This window comes from Aphelocoma coerulescens, chromosome 31 (genome assembly GCF_041296385.1).
Source record: "Aphelocoma coerulescens isolate FSJ_1873_10779 chromosome 31, UR_Acoe_1.0, whole genome shotgun sequence".
Taxonomy (NCBI): Eukaryota; Metazoa; Chordata; class Aves; order Passeriformes; family Corvidae; genus Aphelocoma; species Aphelocoma coerulescens.
This window is the reverse complement of record NC_091044.1, coordinates 2163454-2182675: the sequence shown is the minus strand read 5'-3', so window position 1 is coordinate 2182675 and position 19222 is coordinate 2163454. Positions and strand designations below refer to the sequence as shown.

The following is a 19222-nucleotide window of genomic DNA, read 5'->3' as shown; positions in this document are numbered from 1 at the left end:
CAGACCCCTCCAAGCCCCCTCAGATCTCGCCCCAATCACGGCCCCTCAGCCCCCTCCTCACGCCCGAGCCCCTCAGACCCCCCCACTACCTCACCCCCCGCCCGCTCCCGGGCTCTCACCGCCGTCCCCGTCCCCATCCATCGCCCCCCCGGTCCCGCCGGGGCCGCCCGGCCCCTCCTCGGGCGCCTCCGCCGCCATCGCGCCGCGCGGGACCCGGATGTGACGAGACAGAGCAGCCGGCGGGGCGGCGGCGCCGCCTGGCGGACGGGAGGACCCGCAGCGCGGCCGCCCCAGCGGGGTAACGGCGGCGGGAGAACCATGGAGACGGGACCGGCGGCCAGAGCGGCTCCCGGTGCCGCCAGTGCAACCATAGAGAGGGGAAGGAGAGGCCAGAGCGGCCGATGGGGAACACACCGGTATAAACCAGTACAGGCGGCTTCGCACCAACCGTAGAGACTTCGGTGCGTGGGACACCAGTACAAACCAGTAAAAACCAGTACAGGGGATTCCGGAACAACCACGGAGACTTCAGGGGATGGGAAACCAGAATAAACCAGTAAAAACGGGGGGGGGGGGGGGGGGGGGTGATCACACATGGAAACTTTGAGGGAAAAGAACCATAGAGACGCGGGCGGGACCGCGCGCCCCCTGGCGGGCGGGAGGAGCCGAGCTTTACTGCAACCTTTATTGCCGTATTTACATCGGAGCTGTTAAAAATTTGTACATTATTTACAAATTAAATAATTCCGCCACCGGTTTGGGGTGAAAAGGAGCGATTTTGGGGTCCAGCGCCCCCGGGCCGGCCGCTGGAATGGTCCCTCCCCTCCCCCTCCTCGTGGCTTCACCCCAATTGAGGAAATTTTGAGGAATCCACCCAAAAAACTCAAAACAGACCCGGCCACGAAAAGCTATGATTTTGGCTCAAAATGGGTAAAATACCAACACAAAAGGGTTAAAAATCAACTCCCCAAAGCGGCACCACTTCGTTATTGCCAAATTCCTCATTAATCCACTCAAGCTGGGGCCAAAACTACCAAAAAAATTAAAGGAAAGAAAAAGAAAATCCGCCTCAAACCCAAAAATCCCATTTTTGGCTCCTTTTTGCCCCAAAACTCCGCCACCATTGGCTCCTCCCCCTACCCCCACCGTTTTGGTGCAAAAGCCGCCGTTTTCCGTCGATTCCGACCGCGGGTTTGTGGTTTTTTCCCTGAGAATTTGGGGTTCCAAGAGGCACTGGGGGCGCGGCCGCCCCGGAATCGCGGCGGAATGGCCAAAACCGGGCGGTTCTGGGGTGGGATTTGAGCCAAAAACTGCCTGGAAAGGAGCAAAACTGAGCAAAAAAAAATTGCAATCCCGGCTGCGGCAAACCAGTAAAAACCAGTTTGGGGATGGGGGGGGTGGGTCGGATCTGGGGGTGTCCGCAGTGGGGGGAGGGGCTAATACTGTTAATGAGCTCGTTTGGTAACGAGGGGGGAAGAGAGGGGGGCAAAATTCCCATGGGGGGGGCCCCAAAATTCCAGGGGGGACCCCAAAATTCCCATGGGCAGGACCCAAATCGGGGGGTGGGGGTCCCAAAATCCCATCCGGGGGTCCCAAAATCCTTGGGGCAGCCCCAAAGCTCCCACGGGGGGAGTCCCCGATATTCCAGGGGAGGGTTTCCCAAATTCCCTGGGCTGGGCAGGGTCGGAGGTCAAACCCCACCAAAGGGGTGAATTTGGGGGGCGTGGGGCCACCCCAAAACTCAGGGGACAACAGGGACCCGATCCTGGCTCAGTGGAGAGGGAGAATTGGGGGAAAAGAGGGAAAAATTGGGAAAAATGGGGGAGGAGAAAGGGGAGAAATAGAGGAAAGAGGGAAAAGGGAGGAAATAGGGAAAAAATGGGGGAAACTGTGAGGAAATGGGGAGAACTGGCAGGGAATGGGTGAGAAAATGAGTGGAAAGGGGAAAACTGGGGAAATAAGGGAAGCAAGGAGGGGAAGTGGGAAGGAAACAGGGAAGAAATGGAGAAGAATCACTGAGAAACTTGGGGAAGTGGGAAAAAAATGTGGGAAACGGGAAAAAAAGGGGAAAAGGGAGGAAAAACGGGAAAAAAAGGGGAAAAGGGAGGGAAAACGGGGGGGGGAAGGGGTCAAGGCCTGGGGAAAAGGGGCTGGGGCTGTTCTGGGGTCACCAAAGGGTGCAGCCGGGACTCGGATTCGCTTCCAGCCGGGAATTTTGGTGGAGGGAGAGGCGGCTGGGGGGTCCCGGGTCAGTGGGGGGGGGTCCCCAGCTTCTGCAGGCGGCGCCGGCGCAGCTCGGCCGTGTCGGGGCCCTCCCGGGGCTCGGAGCCTTCGGCCGCGTCCTCCTCGTCCTCAGCGCCCGCTGGGGCCGGGTCTGCGAGGAGACACCACTTTAACCCAGTTCAGAACCAGTTTGCACCAGTTTAACCCAGTTCAGAGCCAGTTTACACCAGTTTAACCCAGTTTAACCCAGTTCAGAACCAGTTTACACCAGTTTACACCAGTCTAACCCAGTTCAGAACCAGTTTAACCCAGTCTAACCCAGTTCAGAACCACTTTACACCAGTTTAACCCAGTCTAACCCAGTTCAGAACCAGTTTAACCCAGTCTAACCCAGTTCAGAACCACTTTACACCAGTTTAACCCAGTTTGGAGCGGGGGGGCTCCTCACGCACCGGTGGCAGCGGCGGCTCCCGAGGGTCCGGGGGCTCCCGAGGGTCCCGGCGCCGGGGGCTCCTCCGGGTGGGAATCACGGGCGGGGGTCGGGCGGGGGGCGGCGGCTCGGGGGGTCCTGGGGGGCAGATCCAAGAGTCATCCCAAATTCCGGCGACTTTGGGAAGGCTGGGGGCTGGCGCTGCCGGCGCCTCGCGGTCCCCTCCCGGTTACCCGATGGCGGCCAGCACGGTGAGGTACTGGTTGATCTGGAGCATGGCGGCGTCCAGCAGCGTGTGGATGTTGTGCAGGCACTGCAGCCGCGCCTCCAGGTGCTGCCGCTCGTGGCCCTCCATGGCGCGCAGCTCCTCCTCCGTCAGCCCGGCAAAGCCGGCCGGCGGCACCGGCATGGGCGGCATCCCTGCGGGCACGGGCTCAGGATCGGGGGGGCTCCGGGCCGGGATCCCCCCCAAATCCCCGTTCCCGGTCCTACCGAAGAGCGGCGGCCACGGCAGCCCCACCCAGGGCGGCGGCAGCGGCAGCCCCGGCACGGCCCCGGCGGCTCCCGGCTCCGATCCCGTGCTGGCGTCACCGGGACGGGCGGCTGGGGGGGACACAGGGGTGAGGGGGGGGAAGGGGACGGGTTAGGGGGGATTTGGGGTGGGAAAAGGGGCAGGGATGGGTTAGGGGGGATTTGGGGTGGGGAAAGGGGCAGGGATGGGTTAGGGGGGATTTGGGGTGGGGAAAGGGGCAGGGATGGGTTAGGGGGGATTTGGGGTGGGGAAAGGGGCAGGGATGGGTTAGGGGGGATTTGGGGTGGGGAAAGGGGCAGGGATGGGTTAGGGGGGATTTGGGGTGGGGAAAGGGACAGGGATGGGTTAGGGGGGATTTGGGGTGGGGAAAGGGACAGGGATGGGTTAGGGGGGATTTGGGGTGGGGAAAGGGGCAGGGATGGGTTAGGGGGGATTTGGGGTGGGACTCACCTGGAGCAGCACCGGCTGTTGTGGCCGAGCCGTCGGTGCCAGCCGGGGCCTGGACACCAGGGACGGGCGGGAAGGGCCCCACGGGCGGCCAGAACGGGAACATTCCCGGCGGGAAGGGAGGGAGGATTCCCTGGGGAACTGCAGGGGGAGAAGGGAGCAGGTGAGAGCCAGGAACAGCCGAATTTCCATCGTCACCCGCAGCGGGAACGCGCCCGATCCCGGTCTGGTGGCGACCGGGAAAGGGAACCGGGGCACGTCACAGGTGGGAATTCCACCACTGGAACATCACAGGTAGAAACTCCAGCACTGGAGCATCTCAGGTGGAAACCCCCCCACAGGAATTCCCCAGGCCACCCACAGGGCCTCTCCCTCCACATCCCTTTGTCCAGCACTGGCCACTCACAGTTGGGGGGCTGCGGCCCCTGCGGGGTCTGTGCCGGGGCCGGCGCCGGCTCCGGCGCCTCCGGGGGCGGCTGTGCCGGGAGCGAGGCCCGGAGCACGTCCATGCGGCACGTGGGGCACGTCTGCTGCCGCTGGAACCACGAGCGCAGGCAGCTGCGGAGGGACAGCACCGTGACCCCCTCAGGGCCGCGGCGGCCCCGGCAGCCCCGGGAGCCCCGGGATTCCCCAGGGGCAGCACCTGGTGTGGAAGATGTGGTTGCAGGGCAGGCGCTTGGCGCCCGTCACCATCTCCTCGCGGCAGATGATGCACACGTTGTCCATGGCCTGCAGCTCCTCGGGGGTGGCGTCGGGATACCTGAGCCGGGAGCAGGGGCGGGTCTGGGAATGCCGGGAAAACCCCCGGCTTTTCCCAAAAATCCCCTGGTTCGGGGCGGTTTAAGGGGAAAAGGGACTTTGGGTTGTGCCGGCAGCAGCTCAGAACCGACCTCGCCTCAGTTCAACAGGTTTTGGGTTAAATTACCGAAGGTGCCAAACCCTCCCAGTGCTCCCAGTTACCCAGTGGTAGCCAGGACTGGCTGATCTGGAGCCCCCAGTTCCATCCCAGTGCCAACCCAGTGGGATTTAGGCAGGCAATGGGACTTTTGGCTCATCCTGCTGCCGGCTCCACCTTCTCCTCACCCAAAGCCTGTGGGGTTTTGCCGAGGTTCGGGGCTTTGGGACGGGGTGGACGCAGGGTGGGCACTCACAGCGTGTTCATGTTGCGGATGGCCCGGCGGGACATGATGGCGTCGGTCACCGCCTTCTTGAACTGCCTGGAACGGAGCAGGGGGAGCGGGGTCGGGACTGGGATCGGGATCACGCCTGGGAAGGTCCCCGGGCCGAGGGGGACTCACCTCATGGCCAGGTACATGGGGCGGATGGCGAAGAGCGGGAACGTGTGCACCTTGATCATGATGGTCATGAAGGCCATGTAGAGCAGCACCTTGATCAGGCCTGGGGGAGGGGGGACATCGGGGAGCGTCGGGGTCAGCCTGGGTGACGGGATGGGACCCCCAAGGTCACCTGCTCCATTTTTGGGACAACCACAGCTCGGCTGAGGTGACCAGTTGACCACCACCACGACGCCAAGTCTTGGCTGACTGACCGAGCCCAGCCGAGCCCCACCAACAGCTCAGCTCTTCGTTAAGGGACGCTAATTGAGCTTCCCAAGCCCCCCCCCCCCACAGCAGGACCCCCCGGCCCCCGAGCGGGCGGGGGCAGCCGCGGTACCGGTGAAGAGCTCGGTGTAGAGCATGAACACGGCCTTGTTGTCCCAGGGGTTCTCGTTCTGCAGGTCGATGGAGTGCAGCACGTACTTGATGAAGATGGTCAGCACCATGGTCATCAGGATGGCGTACTGGGGGCGGGAAAGCTCCGGCTGGGACACCCCGGCCCCGGGAACGCCCCCGGAGGGGCCCTGGGGACCCCCACGGGGACGCCGCGCCCACCTCGAAGCCGAAGACGAGCTGCACGGAGGCGCCGCGGGTCAGGATGCTGTGGTAGGCGTGGCTGACGAAGAGGAAGTCCAGGATTCCCAGCAGGAACATCAGGGCTGGGAAGAAGGGGGGGATGATGAGAGGGGGGCTAACGAGGGGGGAGAGCCCAAAGAATGAACGGGTCCCACCCTCGGGGAGCAGCTTTGGGGGGGGGGGCTACGCTCCAGCGCTAATGAAGGGCTTAATTAACGAGTCCTTCTCCTTCCAGCTACACCTCATACCCTCCCACCCCCCAAAATCCCTTCATAAAATGGTTTATACACCCCTAAATCCCGTTTTTGCGACTCCATCCTGATTCTGCCGTGGATCCAGCGCTGTGTTTTTCCTCCCTGGAGCTCATTAACCCCCCCGCAGCCCTCCCTCGTTAATGAGTTGGCGCTGATAAGGGTTATCAGGCCCCACCACCCTTGGCTGCCCCGGGTTCTTCCCCAAAATTATGCAAATGAGGTGCCCGAATGACGCGAGCAGCCACCAGAACACTCACAGACAATTCGGAAGTGGAAGAGCCAGGAGATGTTGGGGCTCCTCTCCATCTGTGGGGAGGGAGCAAAGCCGAGTTTTTCCATAAAAAATGGGGTTTGGGCTGGTTTTAGGTTATTTTTGGGGAGGTTTTGCGTTGGTTTTTGGCTACTTTTGGCCTGGTTTTGAGTTGGGTTTGGGCTGGTTTTGAGTTGGTTTCAGGCTGGTATTGGGTTGGTTTCAGGCGGGTTTTGGGTTGGTTTCAGGCGGGTTTTGGGTTGGTTTTGGGTTGTTTCTGGGTCATTTTCCCACTCCCAACACTCACAAAATCCACGCGGTCCTCGGCCAGCCAATGGAAGCACTTGAGGAAGAGCAGGAGGGTGAAGAGGGCGACGAAGCGCGGGCTGAAGTCGTCCCTGAACACGGTGAAGGCCAGGCACGTCTCGGTCACCGCGTACCACGAGCGCTCCAGGAGGTGCTGAGGGACAGATTTAGGGGGAGCCCCCCAGGCTGGACCCCAATGTGGGGCCCAAGGTGTCCTGGGGTGTGGAACCCCCCCAAAACGGAGCCCAAAGACTCAGGGGATTCAAAATTGGCACCAAAGATCTCTTGGGGTCCAAAATCCCGCCCCCCAAACCGGCCCCAAAGAGCTTCTGGGGTCCAGACTCCCCCCGAGCCCCCCGGGCCGGCCCCGTGCCGCGCTCCCGGCGCTCACCTCCATCTCGGCCGCGCGCAGCTGCCCGAAGAACACCTTCCCCATGAACTTGCCCAGCAGGAACACCAGCACAAAGGCCTGGATGTACAGAACCTGCGGGGGGGGACGCCGAAGGAGCCCCCAGAAGGCGTTTTGGGGACAACCAGGGGGGATCTGGCACCCGAAATTCACATTCCGGGGCGCGGAGGGGATGCAGGGGGTGGAACCAGCCCCGTTTGGGGGTCCCGGTGCTGCCCCACGCCCTCTCCCCAGGAACCACCAGGGTTTTTGGGGAGCAGCTCAGCCCCCGCCGTGGCCGTTTGCGTCCCCAAAAGCAGAAGTGAGACACCCTCGCCCCCTCCCTGAGCTAACTGCGGTTAATTAATGAATTAATCAGCACTCACGGCCATGCTGGGGCTGGATTTGGTGAGGTACACCACGGTGGGGTAGAACTGGTGCTTCAGGTAGTAGGCATGGGCCACCACGGCCGTGGTGAGCGCCAGGCTCCCGGCCATCACCAGCGCCGTGCACAGCATGGCCTCGGCCTGGAACCCACCAAGAGCAGGGCTTCAGCCTCAAAAGCAGGACTTTAGCCTCAATAGCAACCCTCACTTCAGCCCAAAAGCCGGGATCAGGCTCCTGCCACCACCAGCGCCGTGCACAGCACGGCCTCGGCCCGGAACCCACCAAAAGCAGGGATTTAACCCAAAAAGCAATCCTCGTTTCACCCGAAAAACAGGGATCCAACAGCCCCCGGATTTCAGGGGGATTTGGGGCTTGACAGTAACCTCTAAGAAGTGCCCTTTTAGCTCATCAGCGATTCCTGGGAGCAATAAAAACGGGATTTTCCATATGGAGCTTTCGGTCCCCGTGGCGGCGCTGGCTCCTGTCCCACATTTTGGTGGCCCCGGCTGCCGCGTCCCCTCCTTGTCACCAGCGCTCCCCGGAACCCTCCCGGTCCCCTCTGTGCCCCCCATGTCCCCAAACCCTCCCGGTCCCCCCCAAGCCCCTGCATTCCCCCATCCCCCCACATCCGCGTCCCCCCCTCCACCAGGAACCCAAACTGTCACCGCTCCCTCCGGTCTCCCCGAGTCCCCCTTTGCCTCCGGCCCCTCCCGACGCGTCCCCGGTCCCCTCCCCACGCCCCAAGCCCCGGTGTCGCCCCCGGCCCCTCCGGGACTCACCGGGCCCGACCCCGCCTCAGCCCCCCCCGCCCGGGCCGCTCCCACACCGGAACCGCCTCGGCGCGCGACACCTCACTTCCGCTCGGACCGCACCACCCGCTGCCCGGGGGGAGACCGGGGGCGTTCACTCCCTGCCTGCTCCCCCGCGCCTCGCCCCCCAAAAAGTTCCTCCCCACAGAGACGCTGAGGGTCCGCCCTCGCCTCCCCTCGCACGGGGAGTGCGGGGGGCCACGGCCCCCCCGCACCGCTGGGCTCCCCCCCCTGCACGCCCGCACTTGGTACGGTCCGAGCGGCCCCGCAGCCGGCGCTGGGGTGGGCGGGGACGCCGAGGGTCCCGTGGCTCGCGCTCATTGGCCAGGCCCGGCGGGGCTCGGCCAATCAGAAAAACCCCCGCGCGACGCCGCTCGGCGGGCGGCTGTTGCTAAGGGCGGGGCGGGGCGGGCGCGACCCCCTCAGCTCCCCGGGGAGGCCCCAAACGAGCCGGATTTGCCTCTCTTCCCCCTTTTTCTCACACCACGCCTCGCACTCGATGCTTTGTGTCCGCAGCTCCTTCCCCGCTGCTTTTCACCCCTCACAAACCCCCCCCCCCCCCCCCCCAAACCCCTCAACCTGCGCCGCGGCCGCCCCACCCTTCACACGTCTCCCCTCACGGCGCCCAGCCAATCAGCCACGCCGCCTCTGCGGCCTCCGCCTCTGATTGGCTGACGCCGCGTGGGGTCCCGCCTCCCCGCCTTTGAGGAGCAGCAGCTGGGAGAGGAGCGCGGCCTAATCAACCCCCGCCTTCTGATTGGCTGGCGGCGCGGCCTCGCGGCCTATAGAAGGCGGCTCCCGGGGGGGCGGGGTTAGCGTGGCTCCGCCCCGCGCCCGCGCGCTCGGCTGAGGCGAAGGAAAAAGGCGGGAAAGCGCCGGAGCGCCTGAGGGGCCTTTTCCCGCATTTCCCTGTTTTGGCACCGCAAAGTAAATTCAGCACCTTAAATCTTACCGAAATATGGGAAGGATGGAAAAGTTAATTTTTAAAGCAAACTTTATTTTTTTTTTTCTCGTTGGGAGACTAGGCAGTGTTGTCCTCGACTCCTTTGTGGGGCTGGAACAGGGAATTCTTGCCGCATAACTGGGGCAGAGAGGTACAAGACCGAGTTAAACCTGTGGTTGCTCTGGGCTTTTGGGGATTAAACACTTGTTCTGGTTTTGGGGGGATTTAAGGCTTTGCAGGCAATAAAAGGGGTTGGGTTTGGGGGCTTTTGGGGTCTCTTGAAGCTTTATGGGGGATAAGTGTTTGTTGTGGTCCTGGGGGTCTTTGAGCTGTTCCCCCTGTCCCTCAGACCCCCCCCCATGCCGCCGCCGTCTCCCCCATCCCCTCCTGAGGGTGAGAGGCCCCCCCAGAATTCGGGGGCCTGTGGGGACCCCCCGGCCCTGCCCACCCCCCACCGCCTCCACCTGCACCGCCACGAACGCGACGCCTTCTTCAGCCTCCTGGGTAAGGAACGGGCCCACGTCCGTCCAAACCAGGCAAAACCCACCCCTCACATTCCAGAGACCCCAGACTGGGTTGGTTTTCCCCCCAAAAAGTTATTTTTCTGTTGTTTTTCTCCCCCCCAAGAAGACACCATGGTGCAGGCATTTCTTTCCACCGACGTCTGCTGCAGGGTCTCCGACAAGGTCAGTCCCATCCAAAAACCTCCCTTTACTGTATTTTTGTAAATAAAGCTGCTTTTTTTGCCTGAATTTAGTTGGTTTTCTGCCTAAAGCAGCTGTTTTTCACCCCATTTTGCAGTACCTGCTGGCCATGGCGCTGACGTACTTCAAGCGTGCGGGGTTGCCCACGAGTGAATACACCCCCCTCAACCTCTTTGCTGCCCTGTGAGTGCCTTAATTAGGGCCCTAACGAAGCCCTGTGTTAATTAGGGCCCTAACCCACTCCCAATCAAGTCCTAATAATGCCCCCAGTAATTAAGTGAGAGGCCCTAATGAAGCCCCTGTAATGAAGTGGGGGGCTCTAATTAAGCAGGGAATTCTAATGATACCCCCATTAATGAAGGAGAGAGGCTTAAAGAAGTTCTTACTAACGAAGTAAGGAGCCCTAATGATGCTCCCAATAATGAAGTGGGGGCCTTAATGATGCTCCCCCAATCAAGTGAGGGCTCTAATCAAGCAGGGCCTTAATGATGCTGCTGCTAATGAAGTGGGGTCTCTAATGAAGCCTCCCCCAATGAAGTGGGGAACCCTAAGGCTGCCCCTGCTAACGAAGCTGGACCCTAATTAACCCCAAAGGCAGCCGAGCCCCAAACTCTCAGAGTCCTCCTCCATTTCCCAAATTGCCACAAATCCCAGGAATTGCCCCCATTTCCCCCGCACAGGTACCTGGCCAGCGACATGGAGGAGGATGAGGAGGAGCCCAAGCTGCTGCTGCTCGCGGGGGCTCTGGGGCACCGCTGGCGCCGGGAGCAGCTCCTGCGGCGGCTGCTGCGGCGCCGGGACCGGCTCTGGGCCCGCATGAGCTACAGGGCGGCCGTGAGCCGCCACTGCTGCGAGGAGGTGAGGGCCAGAATCCCCTAAATGCCACCCAAAATCCCTGATTCCCACCCAAAAACACCCCCGGGATAAGCCCGAGAGTCCAAACAGGGCCGGGGCAAAGGAACCATAAAAAGTGGGGATTTTACTGGGAGTTTGGATTCCATTTCCCCTTTTTCTAGTGTGGAAAGTGGCCCTTTTGTGGTTCGGCCCCAAATTGGCCTTTTTTCTTTAGCCCCCAAAATTGAAAGGGGGGGGTGGGAGTTGCCCCAAAATGCAGGAGGGGGTTGAGCCCCGCCCCCCCTAAAAATGCGGCGGGAGGGGGGTTAAGGCCCCTAAAAACTCGAGGGGTGTCTTGCCCCTCCCCCTGCCTTTGGGGCTGTGTTTGCCCCAAATCTCGGCTGTTTCACCCCAAATTTCCCCCCCAGGTGATGGCGGCCGAGCCGCTGCACTGGGCCTGGGGGCGGGAGCGCGCCCCCCCCCACAGCGGGGCCGCGCGCGCCCCCTCGTGCCCGCGCTGCGCGCGACACCCCCCGGGCGAGGAGGAGGAGGAGGAGGGGGAGGAAGGGGCCGCAGGGGCCGCGGCCGCCCCCGCCCCGCGCGACCCCCGGGCCCTGATCTGGGGTAAAACCCGCCGGAATCGGGGCTGCCCCGCACCCGACTTGGGGGACAACGTGCTGGAGTTGGGGCCCCCTCACACCCGCTGATTTGGGGTGAAACCCCCTGGAATTGGGGCCCCCTCACACCCGCTGATTTGGGGTGAAACCCCCTGGAATTGGGGCCCCCTCGCACCCGCTGATTTGGGGGAAAACCTGCTAGAGTTGGGGCTGCTCCACACCTGATTTGGGGTGAGACCCACTGGAATTGGGGCCCGCTGATTTGGGATGAAACGCCCTGGAATTGGGGCTGCCCTGCACCTGGTTTGGGGTGGAACCTGCTGGAATTGGGGTCCCCCTGCCCGTAGTTTGGGATAAAACCCGCTGGAGCTGGGGCTGTGCCTCACCCTCAATGCACTTTCTTTGGTTTTTACATGACCAACTTTGGGGTTTTTTAACCCAGCCCCCATTTTGCTCACAAGTGTCTCTTTCCTGCAGTCCCAACCGGTGGTTTTGGGTGATATCTTCTCAGTTTTTTTCCATTTCCGTCTTATTTGTAACTCTCCCCTTTAAAAATTGCCCAGAATCGCTCATTTTCTCCCTGAGGCCCCTCCTGCCTCCCCCTTTTTGTGCAAAAAATGTAGAAAACGGGCAACGTATATTAAAAAACCCACTATCTTTGATGTTTTTTCCGTGTGAAAAATGCATAAAAATGGGGGAGTGGGGTTGGAGTGGGATCTGCCTTGGCGGGGGTCTGAGTTGAGGGGTCCCCCCGAAGTGGGGAGGGGCTGCACCCCCTTCACCCCCCCCAACCTGGAGCTGTTTTGTCCCCCCAGCGCGTGGGAGGGCGGCGGGACCCGGCCCGAGCTCAGGTAGGGACAGCGGCCACCACGGGAGTGACCAGCAAGTCACAGCCGCGGCGAGCGTCCCACGGGTCCCGCGCGGGTCCTGCCTGCACACGGACCCGCAGGTGTCCAGCCCCACGTGTGCCCCCCGTGTCCAGCCCCACAGTGTCCCCTCTGTGTCCAGCCCCCCCCAGTGTCCCCTCCATGTCCAGCCCCACATGTCCCCGCCATGTCCAGCCCCCCCCAGTGTCCAGCTCCCCAGTGTCCCCTCCATGTCCAGCCCCACGTGTGCCCCAGTGTCCAGCCCCCCGGTGTCCCCCCCGTGTCCAGCCCCACATGTTCCCCAGTGTCCAGCCCCCCCGGTGTCCCCTCTGTGTCCAGCCCCACATGTCCCCCCCATGTCCAGCTCCCCCAGTGTCCCCTCCCCCATGTCCAGCCCCTCCAGTGTCCCCCTGGTGTCCCCTCTGTGTCCAGCCCCACATGTCCACCCCTGTCCAGCCCCCCCAGTGTTCCCATGGTGTCCCCCCCATGTCCAGCCCTCCCGGGGTCCCCCCCCGTGTCCAGCCCCACATGTCCACCCCTGTCCAGCCCCTCCAGTGTCGCCCCCCCCCAAGTCCAGCCCCACCCACCCCCTCCCCCGCTCAATGCGGCGAAAATCCCGCAGGAGCCCGAACGGCCCCAAACCGCCCCAAAACCACCCCGGGCCCCCCAAAACAGCTCCGTGTCCCCCTTTCCCGTCCCTGCGGGGGGGGGAGGGAGCGGCGCAGGGAGGAGTCTCGGGGGGGGGGCGGGGGCGGCCTCGCCTTCCTGTTCAAGGAAGTTTGGGGTGAGAATTTCGGTTTTGCCCTGTTTTTCCCCAAAAGCGGCTGAGCCCGGGAGCACCGCCCCCGCAGGGAGAGGTACGGAGCGGGCCCCCGGGAGGTGACAGCTGGGAACGGCCGGGGACAGGCGGTGACACAGCGGGAGCGAGTCCAGACCCTGCACTCGGGGGCTCCCGGCGCTTACACAACTCCGGAGCGGGGCAAAAACCCGGGAAAATGGGCAAAAAACTGCCCCTGGGGCCTGTTCCCTTCCCTTCCCGGAGCTGGGAAAGGGGTGGGAGCTAGAGGGGGCTCCCCCACCCCGCCCCCCGAGCCGTGTTTTAGCCAAAAAAGGGGATTTTGGGGGCTTGGAGCTGCCTCGGGGAGGGGGAATGGGGGTTGTTGGTGGCTTTGCTCGAATTTTAGTGGTTTCCACTGGGGTTTTAATTATTTTCTGGTGTTTCCTCCCCAGCACCAGGGCAGAAGTGGCAGCTGAGGTGCAGCCGGGCCCAGTCCTCGCCCCGCGGCACCTGCCGGGACTCCAGGCACCCAAAACGGGGTGAAAAGAGGCAATTTCTGTCCACTTCACCCCAAAAATGTATGTGGGGAGGGGGCAAGGGGACCGTCCTGGGACCGTGGGGGAGGGGGGCACAGGGAACTGGGGGGACCCCCAGGGCACCCCCGGGGGGAGGGTGGGTTGGACACCCCCTCACCCTCATTTTGGGGTTAATTTGTGGTTTTTTGGGGCACAATCCCCAAGTTTGGGGTGTCCCTGACCCTCCCAAAAAAGCCCTCAAGGGCTGTGCTGGGGCTTGGGGTGACAGGAACCCCCGTGTTTGGCCTCATTTGTGGGGGCTGCACTGCCCCCATCCCTGTCACATCCCTGTCACAGCTCTGTCACTCCTTGGTGGCTCCGATTAGCGTTTAATTAGCGTGCCTAGTGCTTAATTAACCACCCCAATGCTTGATTAACCTCCCCAGGGCCTGAGGAAGGCCCTCGGGGTTGAACCCGGGGCTGTGCCGCACCCCCGGCCACACCTCAACCTGCACGACCAGTTTGGGGCCGTTTCCCCTCGTTTCCTCAGCCTTTGGGGCTCTCCCGTGTTGGAATTGTCAGGTTTTTACTCTGACAGAGCCATTTCAAGGTGAAACCCCAGGATCTGGGACCTGTGGGAGCTTCCCTGTCCCCTGAATTCCCCCTTTTTTCCCAAAGCAACGTCACTCTCAGCGCACCAAAATCACCCCGATTTCCTCCAACCCGACTCGGGCAGGACTCCAAATTTGGGGGAAAATTCCCTATTTCCCCCCAAAAATCCCCAATTCCCCGGTAAACCCCAATTCTCCCCCAAATCACCCATTCCCCCCCACAATCCCCTCTTCCTCCCACAAATCCCACCCCAAAATCCCGTATCCCTCCAAAGCCCTCTATTCCCCCCCCAAAATCCCAAATTGCCCCGAAAATCCCAAATCCCTTCTTCCTCCTCCAAATCCCACCCCATACTCCTCCGAGCCCCCCGTCCCGCAGCACAGGAGCCTCAGCCCCGCTCTTCCCCGGGCTCCGAGCGCGCGTTCCCGTTTCCCGCAGGATGGCGGAGCCGCCCGTGGTGCCGGTGTTCTGCACCGGGGTGTCGGCGCAGGTGCGGCGGCAGCGGGCGAAGGAGCTGGGGCTGGGCCGGCACGACAACGCCGTGCGCTACCTGGGCCAGGACTTCGGGCTGCTGGCCGAGGAGTGCCGGCGCTCCGGGACCCTGTTCCGCGACCCCGCCTTCCCGCCGGCCGCCGCCTCCCTCGGCTTCCGCGAGCTGGGCCCCGGCTCCGCCAAAACGCGCGGCGTGCAGTGGAAGAGGCCCACGGTGAGCCCGGTGCCGGCGCGGCGCCGACGCGGCCCCTCCGTGCCGGAATGCCGCGGGAACGCGCCAACGTCCCGATTCCGGGCCTTTCCCGCAGGAGCTGTGCCCGCGCCCGCAGTTCATCGTGGACGGAGCCACGCGCACCGACATCTGCCAGGGAGCGCTGGGTGAGGAATCCTCGCTCCTTGCCCCGAATTCCAGGGGTTTGGGGAATGGTTTTGCCAGGAATTTGCCGTTTTTGGCCCCGCCCAGGCGACTGTTGGCTGCTGGCGGCCATCGCCTCGCTGACGCTCAACGACACCCTCCTGCACCGCGTGGTGCCGCACGGGCAGAGCTTCCAGCAGGGCTACGCCGGCATCTTCCACTTCCAGGTCAGAGCCTGCAGCAAACCCCGGGTTGGGGGTCCCCTCTGCCGTTTTGGGTGGAAATCCCAACGTTTTGGGGCTCCCGCCATCACTTCAGGCCTCCCCTTGTCGTTCTGAGAGGTTCCCACACCATTTTGGGGCTTTCTCCACTTTTTTAGGCCTCCCCTTGACCATTTTGAGAGGATCTCCCACTATTTTGGGCCCTTTCCCCCCCAGTTCCTCGTGTCCCCCTCCCACCGCGGCGACTCCAACGGTGCCACCACTTCCCTGCTGCCGCACCCCCTACCGTGGGACCCCAAACTGGGCGTTTTTCCCCCAAAATCTCCTTCTGTGGATTAATCAGGATGTTCCTCCTTGTGCCCCCAGATCTGGCAGTTCGGGGAGTGGCTGGACGTGGTGGTGGACGATTTCCTGCCCACCAAGGACGGGAAGCTGCTCTTCGTGCACTCGGCCGAGGGCTCCGAGTTCTGGAGCGCGCTGCTGGAAAAGGCCTACGCCAAGTACGGCCCCGCCCCGCTCCCCGCGCCCGTTTTGGGGCAGAACCCCCCCAAAAACGCCCTGCTTGCCGTGCAGGGTCAACGGGTGCTACGAGGCGCTGTCGGGCGGCAGCACCTCCGAGGGCTTCGAGGACTTCACGGGCGGCGTCACCGAGTGGTTCGACCTGCGCCGGCCCCCAGCCGACCTCTACCAGATCATCCTCAAGGCGCTGGAGCGCGGCTCCCTGCTCGGCTGCTCCATCGACGTGAGCCGTGGGAATTTTGGGGGGAAAAGCGGCGGGATTGGGGTCGTTTCCTCGGTGACGCCGCGGTGGCTCCTCGTAGATAACGAGCGCCTTCGACATGGAGGCCGTGACCTTCAAGAAGCTCGTGAAGGGCCACGCCTACTCGGTGACCGGCGCCAGGCAGGTGAGGGCCGGCGCCGGTTTGGGGGAAAAATGGTGGATTTAGGGTGGCACGGCCCTAACGGCGCCGTCCGCAGGTCCAGTACCGCGGGCAGGCCCTGGAGCTCATCCGGATGCGCAATCCCTGGGGAGAGGTGGAGTGGACGGGCGCCTGGAGTGACGGGTGAGGCTTCGTTAGCGCGGGGCTCGTTAGCAGTAATGACCCAGGGGCCTGGCCTGGTGACCCTGCTGTCCCCACAGCTCGGCCGAGTGGCACGCGCTGGAGCCGGCGCTGCGCCAGCAGCTCATGGTCAAGATGGAGGATGGGGAATTCTGGTAGGAGAAGTTAAATTAAAACCCCTTTTCCCGGCCGTTCCGTGCCTGGAAATGAGGAAGAACTCTTCCTGCAGGATGTCCTTCCGGGATTTCCTGCGGGAATTCACCCGCCTGGAGATCTGCAACCTCACCCCGGACGCGCTGCAGTCCCGCAAGTTCCGCAAGTGGAACACGCAGCTCTACGACGGGACGTGGCGGCGCGGCAGCACCGCCGGCGGCTGCAGGAACTACCCCGGTACGTGCCGGGGCGGCCCCGGGCCCGCCGGTCCTGGCGCCCGCTGAGCCTCTTCTGGCCCTTTTCCAGCCACCTTCTGGATCAACCCCCAGTTCAAGATCCAGCTGGAGGAGGTGGACGATGAGAGGGACGAGGACGGCGGGCGCGAGCCCGGCTGCAGCTTCCTGCTGGCGCTGATGCAGAAGCACCGGCGCCGCGAGCGCCGCTACGGCAAGGACATGGAGACCATCGGCTTCGCCGTCTATGAGGTCAACTGGGGTCAATGGGCATCAGCTGGGGCCAGCTGGCATTGATTGGGGTCAACTGGGGTCAGTCAGGGCCAACTGGTGTCCCCTCCTCTCCCTGCAGGTCCCTCCCGAGGTGGGTACCACGCGCCGGCGGTGCCGCCCCCGCCGTCCCGGTGCCGCGCCGGTCGGGCAGGACACCTGGCGGGTGTTTTTGGGGTGATTTTGGAGCGTTTCCCCCCGTCCCGGCAGTACGTGGGGAAGTCGGGCGTGCACCTGAAGCGGGAGTTCTTCCTGGCCAACGCGTCGCGCGCGCGCTCCGAGCAGTTCATCAACCTGCGCGAGGTGAGCACGCGCTTCCGGCTGCCGCCCGGCGAGTACATCGTGGTGCCCTCCACCTTCGAGCCCAACAAGGAGGGCGACTTCGTGCTCCGCGTCTTCTCGGAGAAGAGAGCCGGCACCGAGTAAGCGTCGCCTCGTCAGCGCTAACAAACCCCGCCGCGCCCGGGGCTGACCCTGCTCTTCCTCTCTCCGCAGGGAGATGGACGACAAGATCCAGGCCACGCTGCCGGACGAGGTCAGGGGGCAGGGGGGATGAGCCCGTGGGGCGCCAGGGCGGGGCCCGGTTACCAAAACGGCCGCTTTTTCCCCCAGAAAGTGCTCTCGGAAAGCGAAATCGATGAGAACTTCAAGCAGCTCTTCAAGCAGCTGGCGGGGCCGGTAAGGGGGCGGTGGGAGCGCTGACGGGGACGTCGGTGGTGGCAGCGGCCGGGGGCGACGTTGGTCCTTGTCCGTGACCTCCGCGGTCGGTGGCGATGCCACTGATGGGAGGTTGCCGATGACGTCACTGGTTGCTGATGACGTCACTGGTTGCCGATGACGTCACTGCTCGGCGGTGACACCGAGCCCACCCCGTCTCCCCGTCCCCAGGACCTGGAGATCAGCGTCACCGAGCTCCAGACCATCCTCAACCGGATCATCGCCAAACGTGAGCCCGGGCCGGGATCTTGGGGGGGTTCCACCCCAATTAACCCCACCCCCCTCGTTAATGCTCCTTTCCCTCGTTAACGCCCAAAATGTCCCAATTCCAGACAAAGATCTCCGGACCAAGGGCTTCAGCACCGAGTCCTGCCGGAGCATGGTCAACCTCATGGATGTATCCTCTGGCTGTGGGGTGGGGGGGGTTTGGGGGGACCCCCTGGAGCCCCCCCTTCCTTAACCCTCCCCCAGAAAGATGGGAATGGGAAACTGGGACTGGTGGAGTTCAACATCCTCTGGAACCGGATCCGCAACTACCTGGTGGGTCTGGGGGAATTGGGGTCTCTCCCACCTCTCCGGCGAGGTTTTGGAGTTCAGTGGGGGCATTTTGGGGTCCCTCTCCTCATGGGAGACTCCTCCCTTTAATCCCCCCTTTTCTGGGGGTGCGTTGGGATGCAATGAGGGGGGGTTGAGGTGTGGGGTGAAGATTTTGGGGTCTTTCCTTGTGGGTGACCCCCCGTTTTGGGGGTGCTGTGGGGGTCTCTCCTCACGAGCAACCCCTCTTCTTTTGGGGGGGCTGTTCCTGCCAGAGCATCTTCCGCAAGTTCGACCTGGACAAGTCCGGCTCCATCAGCGCCTACGAGCTGCGCCTGGCGCTGGAGGCTGCAGGTGACCCCCGGGGACCCCCATGGGGCACAGACCCCTCCCCTGCCCGGAGGGCCCCCAGCTGACCCCCAGGGCGTCCCCCCCTCCCAGGGTACCGGCTCAACAAGAAGCTGCACGAGCTGCTCATCACCCGCTACGCCGAGCCCGACCTGGCCCTGGACTTCGACAGCTTCGTCTGCTGCCTCGTGCGCCTCGAGACCATGTTCCGTGAGCAGCCCCGACCCCGAACGATCCCGAACGATCCCTCCCACCCCGCTCCCAAATCATCCCGGCCTTCCCGCCCATCCCCACCGCACTTTTCCCTCAGAAATAGAACTTTACCCCGCGAAATCCCAACGCGTTTCCCTCCCCGCAGGGTTTTTCCAAGCGATGGACGTGGACCAGGATGGCGTCGTCACCTTCGACCTGCTGCAGGTACTGGTGGGGGGGAGGTTCCAGGCCTTCCTCCTCCTCCTCTTCCTCCTCCTCCTTTCTCTCCTCTTTCCTCACCTTCCTCACTTCCTCCTCCTCCCTCTCCTTCTCTTGTTGCTTCTCCCACACTTTCTTCACCCTCTCCTCCTCCTATTCCTCCTCCTTCTTCCCCCATCCCCTTCCTCCCATCACCCTCCTCCTCCTCCTCCTCCCCAGTGGCTCCAGCTCACCATGTTTGCCTGACCGGACTCTCCAAGTGCCTTCCACGACCCCGCGCCGGTTCTTCCCCTTTTTTGGCTTTTTTCGGCAGAAAAGGCTGGATGGGGGGGGGATGTGGGGGTCCCACAGGACCCCCCCCGAGCTTTGCCAAAGACCCTCGTCCCACCCCCGCCTCACGCTCGGCCCTTTTGGGGCAAATCCTCCCGATTTTGGTGCTTCTTGTGCCGACGGAGCCCCGGCCGTCGCCCTTCGCTTCAGGGATCTGCTGCCCCCGGGTGCCATAAAGTGGTTTTTTATTGTATAAATTAAAAATGAGATAAAAACCAAAGAAAAAAAAATGTTATTTAAGTCAAAACTCCTTTTTCTGGCAGTTCTTTCTCCCCCACCTCGAGGCAGG

At 63.0% G+C, this 19222-nt stretch overlaps 3 protein-coding genes across 6 annotated transcripts; 2 read left to right on the top strand and 1 right to left on the bottom strand.

Moving 5' to 3' along the window:
* Window positions 1-666: 666 nt before the first annotated feature.
* On the bottom strand, window positions 667-7970 carry SYVN1 (synoviolin 1). 2 transcript variants are annotated; one of them, XM_068998209.1, is made up of 16 exons: window positions 7910-7970; window positions 7130-7270; window positions 6747-6839; window positions 6357-6509; window positions 6057-6105; window positions 5525-5628; window positions 5307-5433; window positions 4931-5030; window positions 4784-4849; window positions 4276-4392; window positions 4039-4190; window positions 3636-3773; window positions 3146-3256; window positions 2887-3073; window positions 2676-2791; window positions 667-2374 (listed from the first exon to the last, which is right to left on the bottom strand). In XM_068998209.1, exons 2-16 carry the CDS (start codon window positions 7259-7261, stop codon window positions 2250-2252), a joined length of 1770 nt encoding a protein of 589 aa, XP_068854310.1. In that variant the 5' UTR covers window positions 7262-7270; window positions 7910-7970; the 3' UTR covers window positions 667-2249. The 2 variants fall into 2 exon arrangements, with proteins under 2 accessions (XP_068854310.1, XP_068854312.1); XM_068998211.1 differs by lacking the exon at window positions 3146-3256.
* Window positions 7971-8768: 798 nt separating this feature from the next.
* SPDYC (speedy/RINGO cell cycle regulator family member C) lies at window positions 8769-11699 on the top strand. Of its 3 annotated transcripts, XM_068998217.1 has the most exons (7): window positions 8797-8866; window positions 8965-9033; window positions 9232-9386; window positions 9510-9568; window positions 9684-9769; window positions 10267-10444; window positions 10849-11699. In XM_068998217.1, exons 3-7 carry the CDS (start codon window positions 9242-9244, stop codon window positions 11125-11127), a joined length of 747 nt encoding a protein of 248 aa, XP_068854318.1. In that variant the 5' UTR covers window positions 8797-8866; window positions 8965-9033; window positions 9232-9241; the 3' UTR covers window positions 11128-11699. The 3 variants fall into 3 exon arrangements, with proteins under 3 accessions (XP_068854316.1, XP_068854317.1, XP_068854318.1); XM_068998215.1 differs by lacking the exon at window positions 8965-9033 and having other exon boundaries at window positions 8769-8866; XM_068998216.1 differs by lacking the exon at window positions 9232-9386 and having other exon boundaries at window positions 8769-8866; window positions 8960-9033.
* Window positions 11700-12661: 962 nt separating this feature from the next.
* On the top strand, window positions 12662-19168 carry CAPN1 (calpain 1). The gene is made up of 23 exons (XM_068998206.1): window positions 12662-12760; window positions 13134-13259; window positions 14247-14514; window positions 14609-14678; window positions 14764-14882; window positions 15243-15376; window positions 15450-15618; window positions 15698-15781; window positions 15855-15940; window positions 16018-16092; window positions 16167-16327; window positions 16397-16575; window positions 16676-16687; window positions 16804-17015; window positions 17089-17128; window positions 17206-17271; window positions 17482-17539; window positions 17643-17707; window positions 17782-17850; window positions 18120-18198; window positions 18286-18402; window positions 18551-18609; window positions 18823-19168. Coding segments are annotated over exons 2-23 (2151 nt in total). The 5' UTR covers window positions 12662-12760; window positions 13134-13257; the 3' UTR covers window positions 18850-19168.
* Window positions 19169-19222: the final 54 nt, after the last annotated feature.